The sequence below is a fragment of the Callithrix jacchus genome, chromosome 3 (assembly GCF_049354715.1).
Source record: "Callithrix jacchus isolate 240 chromosome 3, calJac240_pri, whole genome shotgun sequence".
NCBI classification, from domain to species: Eukaryota; Metazoa; Chordata; class Mammalia; order Primates; family Cebidae; genus Callithrix; species Callithrix jacchus.
This window is the reverse complement of record NC_133504.1, coordinates 5754808-5773477: the sequence shown is the minus strand read 5'-3', so window position 1 is coordinate 5773477 and position 18670 is coordinate 5754808. Positions and strand designations below refer to the sequence as shown.

The 18670-nt window shown below is 39.7% G+C and overlaps 1 protein-coding gene across 47 annotated transcripts in view; it reads right to left on the bottom strand.

The window, feature by feature from the left end:
* Positions 1-18670, bottom strand: part of SORBS2 (sorbin and SH3 domain containing 2) — a 392630-nt gene that overhangs the window by 109772 nt on the left and 264188 nt on the right. For 19 of the 47 annotated variants that reach the window (XM_078366090.1, XM_078366101.1, XM_078366130.1 and 16 more), the window contains 2 exons: positions 8505-8554; positions 2459-2551 (listed from right to left, as the gene is read on the bottom strand). The exons of 9 other annotated variants lie outside the window; for them this stretch is intronic. In XM_078366090.1, coding sequence (XP_078222216.1) covers positions 2459-2551; positions 8505-8514 — 103 coding nt within the window. In that variant the 5' untranslated portion in view covers positions 8515-8554. Of the gene's footprint in view, positions 1-2458; positions 2552-8504; positions 8555-18670 lie in introns of those variants that run through there. 19 more of the 47 variants (XM_078366120.1, XM_078366091.1, XM_078366106.1 and 16 more) reach the window with 2 other exon arrangements.

The following is an 18670-nucleotide window of genomic DNA, read 5'->3' as shown; positions in this document are numbered from 1 at the left end:
TGACCAGCACTTTTCCCCGTATCAAGGCACAAACTGGTGAGTACCTGTCTGAGATTTTGGGCAAGACATTCCTGGTTCCATGTCAGGGGTGGAGCTGGATCCCCTCAATGGCCCTTTCTACTGTTACGATTCTAACACGATAGATTTTACATAGCTGTGTTTGTGATACGTGTCACATCATAATCTCTACGCTCAGGTTTTATTTAAATCCCTTTTAACTGATATGCCATATTGACAGAGTGGCTTAGGACCGTTTGTGGAGGTTTTACATAAAGGCTGTTGTATTTTAACAATATTGAAGGCAACTAATATTGATCAATTCTCTTTTGACTCACATAAAGACACTGTGTCATCTAAGTTCTTTTGAAAGCTACATAGAATGCAGTTGTGCATAATAATGCAGACTTCTTAATTAAAAAATATAATGAAAACCTCTTTAAAAAAGGGGGCTGGCCATGGTGGCTCATGCCTGTAATCCCAGCACTCTGGGAGGTCGAGGGGGGTGGATCACTTGAGGTCAGTAGTTCAAGACCAGCCTAGCCAATATGGTAAAACCGTGTCTTTACTAAAAAAAACACACACACACACACACAAAAATTAGCCAAGCGTGGTGACAGGTGCCTCTAATCCCAGCTACTCAGGAGGGTGATGCTGGAGAACTGCTTGAACCTGGTAGGTGGAGGTTGCGGTGAGCCGAGACTGGGCCACTCCACTCCAGCCTGGGAGACAGAGCAAGACTCCATCTCAAAACACAAACAAACAAACAAACAAAAAAAGGGATCTTACTTTATGTGTCTAATTGACACAAAAGAGGGCTGCTTTTAAACAATAACATCCAAAATTCAGTGGACTTCATTCTCTAGGACTCTTACTCCTAGTGATAGAAAACTTAAAATAGCCCAAAGCTGCATTGTTTACTGAAGAGTAACTCATATTCTTGAAGTGTGAAATCTTTTTTTTCTTTTCGCTATTTTAATTCTGAAGCATTAAATCTTTTCTATTAAGTAGAATTACATGAAATTGCCTACATTCCAGTTTCACCTCTCCAAATTGCCACTGTTGGTGCGGTGGGCCATTCCCCAGCACATGCATTAGTGGTTCGTGACTGAGTAGGTTGGGCTGAGATCCTATTTGGTTGAAATGTCAGCGCTATTCAGGGTACTGGCATTCCAGTTACATGATGGCCCCAAACTCTTAAATTTATTGTCTTACTTGCCTTCATTCCTGTTTCCCATGGTATCCAGTGTAAACACGTCTGTAGTTTTTCTAACACCTTTTTGTGTTCATACACACATGAGCCAATACATACAAATAGAGATTTGTATAAAGATTTTTTGTAACCAAAATGAGGTCATACTACAAACCTTGCAATGCAACTTGCATTTTCTTTTAACTTAATATATAATTGAACTCACTAGCCTGGCATTTAAATGTGAACATTGAAATCCATCAGTGTATTAGAGGTGGTGAATGGAAGTGAGATTCTCCATATGGAAGTTTAGTTTTTTTTTCCTCAAGGAAAGCTCAGTAATTTAGAATCAAGTGGCGGTAAAGTGAAGAACACCCTGAGTATTTAATCAATTGCTAGATGTTCGTGTGTAAAAGATTGTGATATGCATAGTGAGAACTAAAATTATTTAAAGACTCTCCATCCCTTTCCCACTTCTGCTGTAAGACCCATTCATCTTATAAATACAAAACAAGTAATCTCCAAACTGCAACTACCCAACCAGACAACCAACCACCCAGTCACCAAAGGGTGTGGGTCTGTTTCAGCGTCTAGAGGCACTGGGCTTGCTGGCCTCCCTTTGATCTTCTAAGAGCTGCACCCCCTCCCAGTGCAGACTGTGCCTTAGGTTCTGTGCCTAACTTATGTACTGTGGCTTAGGTAGTCATGATAGAGATTTATTATAAAGAGGCCACTTGAGTGGATGCTGAAAAGTCATACCCCCAGTCACTTCCTACCTGTGGGTACATGTTATTCTTAATTGGTCAAGATTTTGATATGTTTAAATATATATATATTAGAAGGGTCTTTGCTGATTGCATTGAAGGACAGGAAAGGTCTCTTTCAAAACTAATGATCTATCATTCTGTTGGCAACTTTTGTCAAAGAATCTAATTAATGAAGAGTTGGGTTCCTACAAATCCCTCTTTTCATCCTGTATCCCTGTACTCCCACCCCAGCAGTTTTTAGGTTACCCACCCCCCAAAAAACCTATGAGTTATCCTAAAGAAATATGTTACTTAAGTTCATGCGATAACAGAAACTTACATAGTTATTAACACTTGCAGTTACTCAACCTATTTTTGGTAAGTGACTGTTGTTTTTAATTACACGTGTAAAATGTTTCCTACAAGATCTCATTTTCCTTTGCCTTTTACATTTAGAACGAAAACAGTCAGAAGAGCTAGAAGCCATTCAGGTGCGACATTCTGTGAGTTAGTGATATTATACCTGCGGCCAAGAGGTTTGGAGAACTTTGCACTCTCTTCACAGATGTTAGCGTGACAGACATGGCGGCACGTTTGCGAGCAGACCCACCACTATCTGGAAGCAAAAAAATGACATAGCAGAGGCCAAGGCAACAGAAAAAGCACATGCAATATCATGCGTTTTAAGTGAAATGTGCCAGACATCCACGAGAAAGATGAACAGTCAGAGTCGGTAACCACAGAATGCACCTGCCAATTTCACACCACCTCAAACTGCAACAAATGAAATGAAACAAGATCAGGGATCTGCCTTAGAAATAGATGTCACAGGCCGGGCGCGGGGGCTCACGCCTGTAATCCCAGCACTTGGGAGGCCGAGGCAGGTGGATCACGAGGTCAAGAGATCGAGACCATCCCGGTCAACATGGTGACACCCTGTCTCTACTAAAAATACAAAAAATTAGCTGGGCATGGTGGTGCGTACCTGTAATCCCAGCTACTTGGGAGGCTGAGGCAGGAGAATTGCCTGAACCCAGGAGGCGGAGGTTGCAGTGAGCCGAGATCGCACCATTGCACTCCATCCTGGGTAACAAGAGCGAAACTCCGTCTCAAAAAAAAATAAAAAAATAAAAAATAAATAGATGTCACTGCTTTAGTGAAGGCATGGAAGATTCAATACTTAACATTTTATGGTTTTCCTTGTGAAAACTCAGGCACAGAACTCAACTTTGTTTATACTGTTTAAATTCAATTTAATCTGAATCTATAAGCATTGGACTGGCTTTTAGAGTCAAGGATTCGCACTATTTCTGGATTAAGGGCTATGGTACAACATACTTTTAAGTTAATATCATTTAAGTTTTACCATCTTCTAGCTGCTGTAATTCCCAAAGGGAGCCTGAATAATTCTCGCAGTAAAAATGATTAGTGACACAGATGTGATACAGTTTTTAGAATTCATAGAGGAACACATGGCATTATGGAAAGGTCATTCTTTCTGTAGTTATTGTTAGTTATGGAGAAAACTAGTCTAATTAAAATGATATATATGGCATTGAAATGACTATGTTTAAAGAAAGTAGTATATTGCTTTTACTTTTAAAATTTTTATTTTTAGGGCTGGGGTCTCGCTCCGTCACCCGGCTGGAGTGCAGTGGTGCCATCACAGTTCATTTCAGCCTTAAACTCCTGGGCTCAAGCAATCCTCCTGCCTCAGCCTTCTGAGTAGTGAGGACCACAGGCACATACCACAGTCCCTGGCTAACTTCTTAACTTATTGTAGAGCCATGGTCTTGCTATGTTTCCCAGGCTGGTCTCAAACTCCCTGGCTCAAGTGCTCTTTCCACCTTGGCCTCCCATTGCAAGCATGAGCCACCACACCTGGCCTCATTTATTGCTTTTATACTTTTAGCAATATGTTTACTATGATCTAACATTTAAACTTGTGCAAGTCACAATGTGAAGTAAAATACGTGTAAGTGCATCAGCCATTTTATTGTGCTGTGAGAAGTTGAGACTTCTAAATTTGGAAGAGAGGTCTTTCGAAATGGTAAGGCCAGTGTTCTATTTGTGACCAGATTCAAATTCCATTCTTACATTCCTCTGTAATATGGCATGTGCAATAAATAGTTTTGCTCATTCCTCTCATTCTGCTCATTAAGTAAAACAAAATGAAATCAAATATTTTGGAAAGTTATAAAGAAAGACAATATAACCACAAATATAGTAATACAATCCTTATATACTGTCACATTCCTATTTTTCCTTTTTCTTTGTTTTCATAGGGAAAGTATCAAGTGTGTTTATTGGACATGAAAGAATTTAGATTAGTAAAGATGCTTGGAAGTACGATTTGGATGAATTTTTCATAAAGATTATAAAGAGGAGGATTAATAGAACTTAAAATCAGTGGAGTGATTCCTATATCAAATTTAACTTCTTTAAACAATATGTTTAAAATAAGAATTTCTTAATATAGAAAAATAATTAAACCAGAAAACCGACTTGAAAGAATCTTAAAAGAAAATGAGCCAAATCAATCAAAGGTTATAATTAAGAACCCAAAGAAAGTGACCCAAATGGTAGAAACAACAGAAGTTTCCTTCAGGAGAGGCTCCAAAAGGAATCGAGGATTTTAGCAAACTCAGCAAACTGAGAGTAGCTTCGAGACAAGTGTGTCTGATAAGATGGAGGGAACGTTGTTGCTTCCAGGAGCTGTGAACTGGCCTAAAATGGTTGTGGAATCAAAGACGTTGAAAGTGAAAACTGCCGTCACTCTAAGAGTGATTTTATTTCCTAGTTCTTTTATTTCTGAACATCTAACAAGCACCTAGATGAAAGGAGAAATTTCCAGAATGAGAAGATCCAGGGTCACAGGTTAAACTATGGTGTTCAAACTGTGGACTGAGGTGCCCCGGGCTGCCCTGGTGAATTCACAAGGGCGTCGGGCATATTTCCGGCTTTTAAGGAAAACACTGTGCTGACTGTATGTGCTGTATTCCTTTTGATGATATCATATTTTTGAAAAACTGGGATCTTGATAGTTGCTCTGATAAAAAGCAAGTATCCTCTGAAGAACATTTTATTTATTTATGTTTAGAGAAAGGGTCTTGCTCTGTTGCCCAGGCTGGAGTGTAGTGATGTGATCACAGCTCACTGGGCTCGAGCTGATCCTCCTGCCTCAGCTTCTCCGATAGCTGGGATTACAGGCCCATGCCATCATGCCCAGCTAATCTTTAAAATTTGTATGGAGATAGGGTCTCATTATGTTGCTTAGGCTTCTCTCCAACACCTGGGCTTAAGTGATCCTCCTGGCTCAGCCTCCCAAAATGCTGGAATTACAGGCATGAGCCACTGTGCCCGTCTGGCCTATAAAACATTTTAGATCAGTAAATGAGAGTGTCCATGTACAATCTAATTCTAAGGTCTGAGAATTTTTTCAGTGTGCAACAGGCACACACATACCATTAGTAAGTAATTCTTGTTATAAAGAATGAAATAAAATTATTTTCTTTCAATTTATATGTATTATTTTGTCAAATGGCTTCTAAGTCATCAAAACAAAATACTTATTAAGTAATTACTAAGTTATTAAGTTATTAGCACCTAACTACCTAATAAATAGAAGTGTTAGGCATTTTTGGCCTAGAAGCACCATGAAAAAAATTACTGAGAAATTAAAAGTCAGTGTAAACCAAAGAAGTTTGAGAATCTTTGGGTTAGACAATTTATGTATTTTAGGAAGTGCTGAGTCCTAGATCAAATAAATGGAGACTCTGTCTTTAATCAAGTTTCATGAAGAGCTGAATTCTAAAGCCTGAGGCACTTGTAAAATTGTTGGAACAGAATGTTATATTCTGTTTCTACTTTCTTATGTATTGATACTTTTTGATACTCCCCGAAGATATGTTTAAGATGTAAAAGGAGGATGCTACCTTTCCTGTGTCAGTTTATCCTTGAGAATCCTAATGCTGGTCTTGCCTTTTGTCCTCATTAATGACCTGCAGCCCTCCTGGGCTACTCTTCCCCTGAGCTGCAAGATTCCTGGAAGCTGTTTCTACGCTAGAAACCACTCATGTGGAAATTACACATGGAGAATTATTTGATGTCTTTTTCTCCTTTTTTCAATAGCTAAGATATGCCTAAGAAAGTAATGGGTTAAAAATTCTAAAAGTGGACATATAACATGTTTTGTATATTTTTTATATTGTTTACACACTTTAAAAATTAACCACATTCCCCATGGCTAGTTTATGTATTGATTAAAAGCAAATACTTAATTTAAAAGAATGCTTTTTAACCGTAGTGACAGACACATGAAGACTTAAATGGGAATATATCTCTTTATTGATTAATAATATTGATTGAATTTAGCTTATCCAATATATCAAACAATAAAAAGATGTATTCTGATTTAAATGATATATTGATATATATATATATCAATAAAACTGGCCTGCGTTATCTATCTATATAGATTATCTATCTGCATTATTTATCTATCCGTATATTATCTGTATTATCTATCTATCTATCTATCTATAGATAAATAGACAAAAGAAGTCAGAAGAGCTAGAAGCTATTTTTGGGATGAGAAAAATAAGAACTTGTAAGGCCACTTTATTCATCTATCTGTTATCTATGTATCTACGTATCTATCAATCATCTATCAGGCCAATTTTATTTACTATCTCTTTAGGAACAAATTCCTGATTCATTTTGTAAACACAGTCACAATGCTTTCAACTTCCTAAGGCAGTGTGTGTGTGTGTGTGTGTGTGTGTGTATAAAAATATAGAAATATATATATTTAAGAGTGGTATGTTTTTATAAAAATATTATTTTGGAATTTTGTGCAAAAGTCTTTAGTCACTTTTGATCACATTTGTGCATATGTTTGAACACCATATTTTCCAATCATTATACATAAGTGGAAGTTCATCCACGTAAGCAAAATAATCCCATACAAATTGCATCCCATTCAGAGTCAAGCTTACTCCTTAGAAATGAGAGGATGCTTTAGAGGGTTACATTTATGCTGCTAAGCAGTAACTTGGCTCAAGCACCTTGGTGACTTAAACAAACTGACAAATGTCTGTGTACTTACTTTGCCATGAGGTATGCAGTTATATGGACAGGAAGGGCAACTATTGAACGCACTGCACATGAACACAGTCCATTCAGTATATCATGGATGCACATCTCTGTCATAATAGGGTTATAATAAATAGGAAAATCAGTACTCATTAAAATGAGGAAGACTGGGAAGTTACGATCAGCTTAAGTCTACAGGGACACGTCTTGGAAGGATTAGAAAACATCACTTCCTCACGTGGAGCTTCTGCTGGAGAGACTTTGCAGCTCCAAACGTGGCTGATGCTAGTCCAGCTGTGGGCTCTATGTTCTATTTGCTTTCTTCCCTCTCCTTTACTTAATAACATTTTCTACTTCATTCTCCATGTCTAATTCTGACATCTCCAATCTTCAAGATGCATTTGCGTGATGCGTTTGCAGGGCTGTAACTTCTCTCGATTGCTAAGCCTTCCCTGTGTGTTTGACTGTCTCCGGAATCCTCATCTTGCCCGTTGTCCACGTCTGCAAGATGACTGCATTGTCAGGAGCCTGCCCACCCAGCCTTCTCAGGGCCACCGTGGCGCATGGAACGTCATGCAAGGCTCTGCACTAGACCTGGGGATTAGGGATTGGTCCTCGCCAGTGGTTGGTAACCCTCCTTGTAGGCACTTGGATGCAACAAGAGACAGCAGAAAGGCAACCAGCTGGACGTGAGAGAATATCTTGGGCCATCCCTTCTCCTCTGCCATGGGGTGACGGCTCAAACAACTTCCCAGTGGTCACTTGTGGGTAGGAAACGGTATCATTTAAACACAAGTTACAAAATTTCAGTGAGAAAGCTGTTTCTTGAATTAGTTAATACTGTATATTTCAAGGTCGGGGGAAGGCAAAATTAGAAGCCAAATTATTTCTACTGTGGAAAAGAGTTCATATGTACCTAGCATGTGTTCCGAAGACTTCTACAGTTAAAATGTATACGGTGCCGTCCAGAGGCGTGGCTGTGAAGCTGTGTGGAGATACCATTCTCACGTCTATAACACTATGTGACTTGTGACTAGAGGTTAATTAAGCTGATTTTGTATAAAGCTTTGACATTCAATCCGCTGACTTCTTCAGCATAAAGAGTTTATAAAGCGAAGAAGTTTAGATATTTTCTCCTAGAGCAACTTACCTTTGAATTTAGCTTATTTTTAAGTGAGCGATTTCAAAAGTACACATACAAACGACAGACTACCTCTTCCTATTGTTTATAGGTGTTAATTCTAACGTGATTAATGGAAAAGGAAGGAGGAGCGAGTAGCAGAACAGAAAATTCGACTCTTGATGTCTATGAGAGTGGAGCACAAGCACAAAGAGAGCGAGTGAGGACTCCAGGTCCTCCCTGATCAGAAGTCACAGTCACAGTCAGGAGGAGCAGAGTGCTCAGCTAATGATTCAGCGCCACCACGACTCTTAGAGAGCAAGGCTACGAGAGTTTGAACTAACAGACAGCGTACCTGTGTTCATTCTGACCTTGGAGACTTTGGTATTAAAGTCTTCAGTTTTCCTGTAGGAAAAAAATGGTGCATAATTTGTTCGCTAGCACGTGGAACACAGTATCATAAAAGTGTGTTTTGTTTTTGTTTTCGATGTACCCTTAAGTTAATATCACATTGTCCTTAGTCCTGTTTAAATCAGTGTTTAATAAGGCAGGAAGAATTTATAATTCTATTCATGCTAAGCTTTTATCATTGGTCCTGTGACCATGAGACAGATCACACTCTGTTTTTATGCTTTTGTTTAATGGTTAGCGTTGATGGATGAAAATGGAGACGTTTTGTGCTGGTTTGCTTGTTTTTTAGAGAGAGGTTGCGCCCTGTTACCCAGGCTGAAGTGCAGTTGATTGATCCTAGTTCACTGCAGTCTTAACCTCCTGAGCTCAAGCCATCCCCCCACCTCAGCCTCTCAAGGTGCTGGGATTACAGGTGTGAGCCCCCGTACCTGGCTGAGTTTTCATTTTTAAAAATTAAATTTCTTCTGCAAATATTTATACAAATAATTTTTGTTCTCTAAGCCTGAAAGGATTGTCTGTTAAGTGTCCTCTTCCGGAATTTTAAAAGCTGCCCTGGAGCTTTAAAATCATTGCCTTACATGTGCGGGTCATTTTACTACCGGGGAGTATGTAATGAATGGAATGCATATTTTGAGGACACTATCAAGAAAGATGAGATTCATCTCTCTCTTTTTAAGACACAGGAAATAGACGGTTACTACAAACCCCATTTCTGCATTCATGTTGAACACCGATTTTTCCCAGTGGTGTTGCATGCATAGCCTTTCGGATGAATTCACTAGAAATGGTTGGCAGAACGGACATGTCTCAGAAAAAGTTTTAAATCTTGCGTATCATCTTATGACATGTGAGATGACTTAGTTCTTTCTCTGGCATATTTTCTTAGCCCATTTATGGAGTTTCTTATTTATCCATAACCTGAGACCAAAGAGAAAAGACACACTGACAAGGAAGGAAATCTGCTAAGTCCAACAGTTCCCTGCGAGCGATGTCTGACCCGGCCATTGGCCTTTGCTCCTGAGTGGGCCCGTTGTTCAGTATCCACAAGAACTCGCCAACACAACGCAGTCACGGCTTCCAGGCACATTAGTACTGCCACATCTGAACATTTTCAAGAACTTTGTTTATTCCTTCTGGATGAATGAGGATGAGTTTGAAATGAAATCACTGGCATGATTACCTGTCAAGAAAGACTTTTGATAAATATATTTTTCTCAGTCTCTAAAAAGAGCAGCCAACGAGCTTCCTGGCTTTCTTGCCTTTGTCTGCCAAGGTTCTCACCCTCTTCTCCCTTCTGACCATTTCCTCTGCTCAGTTCGACAAGTATTATTTTCTTTCAATGTGGCTATCGGAGTTCACCTCTTATGGAAAGCCTGGCTTTGTTCATTACTATTGCAAAATTATAATAATAATATCAAAATGTGAACATTAGCTAAACATGATGGTACCCTTCTCCCAGTGAAATAAAATAACATTAAAAAAACTTACATCCTATGAAACACAATTATAAAGATTTTATATATATATAATATAATCCTTCTCATTTTGCTATATACACACATGCACACACATACACACACACATACATATGTATATTTGCCTAGATTGAATTACTAATACCTCAGGTGTCAAATACTAAATTCATGCACATTTAAAATGGGTAAAATCACAATACTGATAATCACTTCAGTATGTTTTTAGAGCTATAAGCTGAAAACAATACAGATGGTAGCCTTGCTATGCAGCATTTAATTTTTGTGTTGTCTGACTGTGTTCAGTGTCACACCGTGCCCATCTGCCCTGGGCCTTCGCTGCAGGGTAGGGGGCAGGACAGGAGCCATGCATAGTGCGCCGGGCTAGAGCTGAGTTTCCACACTGCTACTCAGGAACACTTTGGAACCTTTTCCAAAGGCCGACTGACTTTGGAAAACGATGGAAGGAAATTTTAGGATGATAAATTTTATAGCCTATTTTTCAGTGTATGTACTAAACAGGTACACTTCTTTTTTGCTGTTGCTCTTTGTTCTGTTTTTCTCCAGAATTGCACATAAAAATGTGACCTGTTTCTAAAAACTCTACTTGGTAGCTGAATGCCGCCTGTATGGAAGGATACTGAGGAAGTCAGGGAAGAGGGCAGCGGCCAGCCCAGGAGCTTTGGGAAAGCGCTTTCAAACGCATTTATTTTAGTCTCTCGATAGCAAAACTCCTAATCTGTTAACCTTAAATGGACAAAATAAATGGAAAAGAAAAGCCTCAGGGGATGTGTGTGACCCAGGCAAGTTCTAAAACAAGAAGGGCTAAACAGTCTCCAAAAAATGAGGCTCATAAGGACCTTTCCCAAATCTGACTTTGTCATTCCTTTTGGAACCAGGCAACCCTGTGCTTAAAATGGCTTAAGGTTTTAAAGCTGCATGAGGAAGACAGTATTTGGGCTAGAATAATACCGACCGACAAAGAAAACATCAAACACTGTCAACTCAGAAGACAACTGCTGATAGACAATAATCATGTTTCGTACCGAGTTAGAGAACTAGTTATCAGCTTCTGTTGTTTGAATTCAAATGCTGATATTTACAGAACATCTAACACTCAGAAAGTAAAATAGGAGCAATGAGAACAAAGAAAGGCGCCACAGATCCTTGAGGTTTTCATCTTGAAAGTGACGTATCCTGTTACTTATAAATGTAATTTGTGAGGGCTTTCAACTTCCCATTGTTTTAGATGGCAAGATGTGAAATGACTGACTTCCTAATCAGGCAAGACATTTTCCAAGTTGTTAAGAGAAGAACCCCAGTGACTGAGCTCTCAAGAAGAACCTGAAACCGAAGCGCTTCTTGGGTGACTAATAAAAATGCGTGATTCTATTTCCATTATTTGTGCTAAGTCCATTAACAAATCCATGACTAAGAAATCTCTTTAGACAATTCAAACTAAAGCGAATTTAATCTCTTTGTTCTGCTCTGAAAAGTGTCCTTGATTGTACTTACATAACAAGCACATATTATTCTGGAAAGCATCGAATTCCTAGAGTGTTTGCATGCTACTAGAAAACAGTATTTCAAGTTTTCTCTTAACTTGGAATTGAACCAGGGACGAGACTATGAGAACTAAGCATTACACGGAGATGACCTTGAGCCTCAGCAGACAGTCCACAGAGCAAAGAAGCATCTGAACATTAAGGTGTCAACATGATTTCAACAGGTGCTATGGGGTTGTATTTACTTTTGTCAAAGTTTCATATAATGACCAACTTTCTATGTGTCCCAATTTGTGACAACAATGGAGTTGGTTTACTTATGGGTTGGAGTAGCCTCCGTTGCCAAAACACATATGGCAAAGGACTGTGTTGATAGTTCAGGGAAGGGCTGCTAACAGCATGACTTCGGGTCTGTAGTCTTTTAGCTCTGCTTGAATTTCTTGGGATTATCAGAGATCTCATTTTTCTGCAGGAATCAGAGCAGCCTGTGTTCTCAATGTGCATAAGAGAATAGACTGGGTTATTCAACTTTTGAATGAGGATCCCAAGGAGTTTGATCCTGCGTGGGCATTAACATGCCTTTGTGCCTGCTGTCTTGTAATTCTGCTTGAATTGTTTTGATTACCAGGCATGCCATTCTGAAGAGCAGCAGAGACAAAATCCTTTCCCCAGCTTTGGCCAAGAATTCTGTGTAGGTTTTTTATTTTTGAAGACCTGAATTTAAGTACCAAGACCATGTATGAAACTAGAGGATTGAATTTTTGCTCAGTTAATGTGAGGAGTTACCCTAAAGATTTTCCACAGACTAACCTTACCCCAATACATTGCTATGGTTATTTTGAAATTTGTCTATTCACACTTCATATATTATTCAAAAAGGGACACACTGATGTTTAAGCAGTAAGAAAACATTGCAGAATATTAGTTTTTAATAAAGAGATGTATTTTAAACAGAATAAAAATACAATCATATTAAAATTATGCATCAGATTTTAACTTGAATTTACTTATTTATTTTGAAATGGGATTATATGTAGCACTATTCTTGGATAAGCTGCCCTAATGGATCAATGCATTAATGCCTCTCTATCTCTGACTGTGGTAAAATAAGAAGTATTCATAAATGCCAATTGATTTCACCTTTCAATTATAGTCAAATGACTTCATTCAGGTTGGCATGCATCTTTACCTGTCTTTCCTATATGTCAACGTGCCTCTTTGAAATAATTACAAGAAAACTCTAAATTATTTATTTTGGGAAGTTAGAAACTCACCTCAACCCCTTTTCTGACTAGTTTCTCTAAATTGGCTCAGAGACTCTTCCGCCTCTGAGTGGGTGGCACACAAGTCAACAGCAATGGCGTGAGTGTCCAAGCTCGTAAGAACACCGAGTCCCTCCCAGAATTCCTGTGCTAACAGTGCCTGAAAATGTTCCTGACCATCCAGGAGCCAGTTTACCCACAGCATCTATTTATCTATGCTGAAGTCAAAACACATTCAACATCAGTTCTAGGAATAAGGAGAAATTACCACAAATAGTAAAGAAACAAATGCACATGAGGTCATTGATAATTTTTTTATGAGAATATGCAGTGTTTGTTTTAATTAGACCAAGTGCTCTGATACCTGGAAAATTTCCTGAATAAAGAGCACTACATGTCTTCCAAGGAAACTAGCAATTTTCTTTTCAAGACTTTACAATGTAAGTTGTTCAAAATACTTCTTAATCTTCCCTAAAGGCTTTCTGATTAGAAGTTGATCACTCAGTAAATGATTCATTCCGATGTTATTCCAAAGTCTCAAGGTTGGTGAATCACTCACTGAACTATTTGCTTTAAATGGTCATGTGACTTAACATTGCTCCAGAACCTTCCTTTCTTTTCTTTAAGATGGAGTCTCACTCTGTTGCTCAGGCTGGAGTGCAATGGTGTGATCTCAGTTCACTGCAACCTGTGCCTCTGGGTTCAAGTGATTCTCTTGCCTCGGTCTCCCGAGTAGCGGGGACTATAAGCATGCACCACCACACTGTATTTTCAGTAGACAGGGGTTCACCATGTTGGCCAGGCTAGTGTTGAACTCCTGGCCTCAAGTGATCTGCCTGCCTCGGCCTCCCAAAGTGTTAGGATTCCAGGTGTGAGACACCACGCCCACGCAGCTTACTTTCATGGCATTCCTTACTTTTTTTTTTTTGAGACGGAGTTTCGCTCTTGTTACCCAGGCTGGAGTGCAATGGCGTGATCTCGGCTCACCGTAACCTCCGCCTCCTGGGTTCAGGCAATTCTCCTGCCTCAGCCTCCTGAGTAGCTGGGATTACAGGCACGCGCCACCATGCCCAGGTAATTTTTTGTATTTTTAGTAGAGACGGGGTTTCACCATGTTGACCAGGATGGTCTCGATCTCTTGACCTCGTGATCCACCCGTCTCAGCCTCCCAAAGAGCTGGGATTACAGGCGTGAGCCACCGCGCCGGGCCTTTACTTTTATGTGGTAATCTTAGGGATAACACAGAACACATCTAAGTATTTACATGTGCATCTTTTTGCTAAGACTACGTCATTTGTTCAACTTGATAGGACAGTACTGGGAGAATTCCATTAGCTTATAATATGCAAATCAAAAGCCAAAAAATTTTCTAATGAAAATAATGCAGATCCTGAATGAGGACCTCATGAGTCAGGCACATTATCAAAGAGACACGTGAGGAATTCATTAGAATATTCCTATAACACGTGCATAGGTGAACTGAATAGTGTTGGAAGAATAGGTCAAGAAATAGACAAAGCTTGACTCAAATCCCAGTTCTGCCCCTTTCTACGCATCTAAACAATGTATACCAGTGTCACTATGACCGTCTTGTCCACCGATAGCAAAGCGTCTCCGGTCCGGCAAACTGGCATTGTTCCCATTCACCAATATTCCAAACATTTTGAAGCAGACCATTACCTTTGATTGAGTCTTAAGAAGATAATCTAGACTTTCCTGAAAATACACAGGGCATGATTGTATTGCTTTAGACTGAAACAAACCATATGGTTTATAAGATTGATTTCTATGGATTTTCCTGTCTCCCAATTGTCCCACACCCAGCTTAGCAACATGTTGAAATTGAAAAGGAATTCCATTTTCCAGGTGGCTTTCTTTGTTCTTTAAAAATATCCTTTTTTTTTTTAAGCTAAAAAAATTTCCCCCCACATTGCTATGAACAAGAGAAAATCTAAGAAAATAGGTGAATGAAACCCTTGCCCCCAGCCCAGCTGCAAACAGTGTCACTGGATCTAACGGAAAGTGACACTAGAAGGTGGTGATGATTAGTTTGTTTTTAAAAAAATCATTCTTTCCCTTTGACAGCTGATAGCCTAAAGTGATGGCTGGATGAAAAGAGATGTCTATAAAATGTCACTTAACAAACTGTGTGACAAATTGCAGAGTGAGAACATCCTGACGGCAGCCTTCTCCTGCTTTATTCAATAAGGGAAAGTGCCTCTGATTTCCCACCTTGTACTGGGAAGCACACATTTCTATTTTGAGGAGAAAAGTGTTGATCTTTTTAAATAACCATTTAAAAAATGTTTATGCTTTGCTAATTTTCTCACTGCTTTTAATTTTAAAATCTGCCATTTTAACTTTCATATATTGAAATATAAAAATCATCTGACATCAACAGAATTATGTAATCTAGTCTAGTTTTGCATGTCTCCAGCTTAGATTTTAGGTAGAAGCAAGCATCAAAGGCTGCGGTAGGGATTGAGATCAATCAAGGCATTGTTAGGGTTAAGCATCTGAAGATAAGATAAATGGATGCCCCAAGCAGATACTCAAAAGTAGTTCATCTCTCCTGAGTCTTAGCATGTAATAGGCATCCTCCATTAAGGAATCTTAAAACATCATTTGAGATCAAGATGTTGGCTAGGTGTGGTGGCTCATGCCTGTAATCCCAGCTCTTTGGGGGGCCAGGCTGGGAGGATCACTTGAGGTCAGGAGTTCGAGGTCAGCCTGGCCAACATGGTGAAACCCCATCTCTACTTAAAATACAAAAATTAGGCCGGGTGTGGCGGCTCAAGCCTGTAATCCCAGCACTTTGGGAGGCTGAGGCTGGTGGATCACGAGGTCAAAAGATCGAGATCATCCTGGCCAACATGGTGAAACCCCATCTCTACTTAAAATACAAAAATTAGGCCGGGTGCGGTGGCTCAAGCCTATAATCCCAGCACTTTGGGAGGCCGAGGCTGGTGGATCACGAGGTCAAAAGATCGAGATCATCCTGGCCAACATGGTGAAACCCCATCTCTACTAAAAATACAAAAATTAGCTGGGTGTGGTGGTGCATGCCTGTAGTCCCAGCTCCTTGGGAGGCTGAGGCAGGAGAATTGCTTGAACCCGGGAGGTGGAGGTTGCAGTGAGCCGAGATTGTGCCACTGCACTCCAGCCTGGTGCCTGGCGACAGAGTGAGACTCTGTCTCAAAAAAAAAAAAAAATACAAAAATTGGCCGGGCATGGTGGCACACACCTGTAGTCCCAGCTCCTTGGGAGGCTGAGGCAGGAGAATGGCTTGAACCCAGGAGGTGGAGGTTACAGAGAGCCAAGATTGTGTTATTGCACTCCAGCCTGGGCAACAGAGCAAGACTCCATCTCAAAAACAAACAAAACAAAACAAAAATGATATTAAGATCTTTCTTTTTAAAATATTACAGTCCCCTACTTAATTAATTACTGAATCATATGAGGCAGGGGTGAGGGAAAAGAACAAAATGTGAGAAGACAGTGTAAAAGGCAAAACTGGTGAATAAAATTAGAACTCTTAACATAGAACTGTGTACTTCTTCACTAAGACTAACTGGGAAATAGTGGTTGCTTATGACAAGGATTCCTTTTGCCCAGTTATGGCACAAGTCCAAATGGAAAGTGCTGATCAGGTCCCCTAAACCCAGAGCATCTTAGACCTTCTTGGTCTAAGCCTAGACCAACAGCTATTGATATTTTTTTTTCCTGAAAAATCTCAGAAATTTAAGTTAATAAGTATATTTATTTTAAATTATTTTCATGGCAATGCTATACTATGAAACATTACAGTTAAATAAGCCTGCTTATTGTTAATTCACTATTTTTAAAAAGCCAGACTTTTCTTCTGATTGAATACACCTGTTTCCTGAACACCTGAAACAACATTTATGTACCTCAGCAATGTCAAGGTTTGTCAGAATTGCTGACAGAATATATTGTCGGAATTATTACAAATTCGTATTTATATGTGTCTCAGATACGCAGTGGTGAAATTCCCTGCTTGCTATGTGGAATTTAAATTTTGGGGTGGGGGAAAATTTGCTCTAATTTGATCTTACAGTCTTAAAATTTAAGTAATACAGTACTTACAAAGTTTATTCAGATTGAAATGTGCCTTTTTTTTTGAGACAGGGTCTAGCTCTGTTGGCCAGGCTGGAGTGCAGTGGCACCATCTCGGCTCACTGCAGCCTCCACCTCCCAGGTTCGAGTAATTCTCCTGCCTCAGCCTCTGAGTAGCTGGGACTACAGGCACGTGCCAGCATCCCTGGCTAAGTTTAGTATTTTTAGTAGAGCGGGGGTTTCACCATGTTGGCCAGGCTGGTCTCGATCTCTTGACCTCAGGTAATTTTCTCACCTTGGTCTCCCAAAGTGCTGGGATTACAGGTGTGAGCCTCTGCGCCCGGCCAAAATGTATCTTAAATTGTATGTCTTAGGCAGTTTGATCCATTTTAGAAAATTTGAGTGAGAAAATAATAAGGCAATGGGGGAAAAATATCATCTGAAGAAATTCTGAATTTATTAAAAGTTGTGTTGATATTCACACAAATATCAAAAGCACAAAGGTGGATGGTTTATTGTACTGTTCTTTGGGAGGTAATTAAAGAAGATGACAAAGACGGAGATCTTCCACTGTCACTGGTAAAGTGACTACTTCTGACATCAGAAATGGACTATCTTTATTTATATACTGCTGCTCCTCTGCTATTCAGAAATTTGAAAAAATGCATTCAGTTTCTCTATCACTAAATGGACAAGTGGTTCAGCAGAATCATAGGTGAATAAAAGGGACTCAATTTGAGGAGTACCCTTTTCTGACTGTGTGTCTTCAACGTTTTGATTTTAGGGCAAAACTAAGTGATGTGTGTGTTCTGCAGAAGGCAGCCATGTGAGAGGGGATCGGTCATCAGCAGAGAGCTGATCCTGACAGGCTGAATTAAACTTTAACAGGGATAAATATAAAATCCTGCAATTTCGCTAAACTAAACTTCATGATGAGGTTGAAGAGGCTTTTCAAAAATTTATATGGAAAGAGTCTAAGGGCTTTAATGCAATTGTTGAAAAGTGTGATCAGATCAACGTGTACATGAACAGTGGTTGCATGAATCAAGGAAGACTGGGCTCCAGCCACCTCCCTTTTAAACTGTCCTTATCTCAACGTCAGGGCCATGGATCACCTTACAGATCCAACCTGGGCCTCTTGTTCATACCGACTCTACCCGGCACTCAGCCTGTTCTCCTTCAGGCATGAACTTGAGTCTCTAGACAGGCTTTGGAGGCTGTGCTGGGAGGTCACAGAGCGATATGGTAGAGACACGTGGTCAGTTTCCAGGTGACTACGAGCAGCGCAGGAAAGGTTATTCATGTACTTGAGGTTTATTTTTTTCTTTCATCTCGTGGAAGTCATCCCAGCGGCCCTCAGGGTTAATGCTCTAAAATACACCAAATTTATGCTTTGACTTGACAAGGTGCGTGGATAACGGCTGCAGCTAGAAGCTTCAGTATTCCCTTAAGATGTACCTGAATTTAGGAAACACGATATCCAAAGGAGACTGTTTCTCCACGCTGGGTTTTTAACCATCTGGTTCACAATTCTCATCAGAAAGAATAAAATCAAGTCCATCCTAGAAATAAGGGCTTTAAGACTTCGGAATTGGACGACAAAATGGGATTTGGTATCTATTGCCCTTTTGTTCAGCAAAATGCCAACCTAGGTGACCTCACCTCTGGTTCTTACCCCACACATGTGTTCCTGGCATTCTCCATTTCTCATACCTAATATAGTCATTCATGCCCTGCCGCTATTTAAAGCTAAAACTTTTACTCAATCCACCAAAAATAGGCAAGGAAAACAAC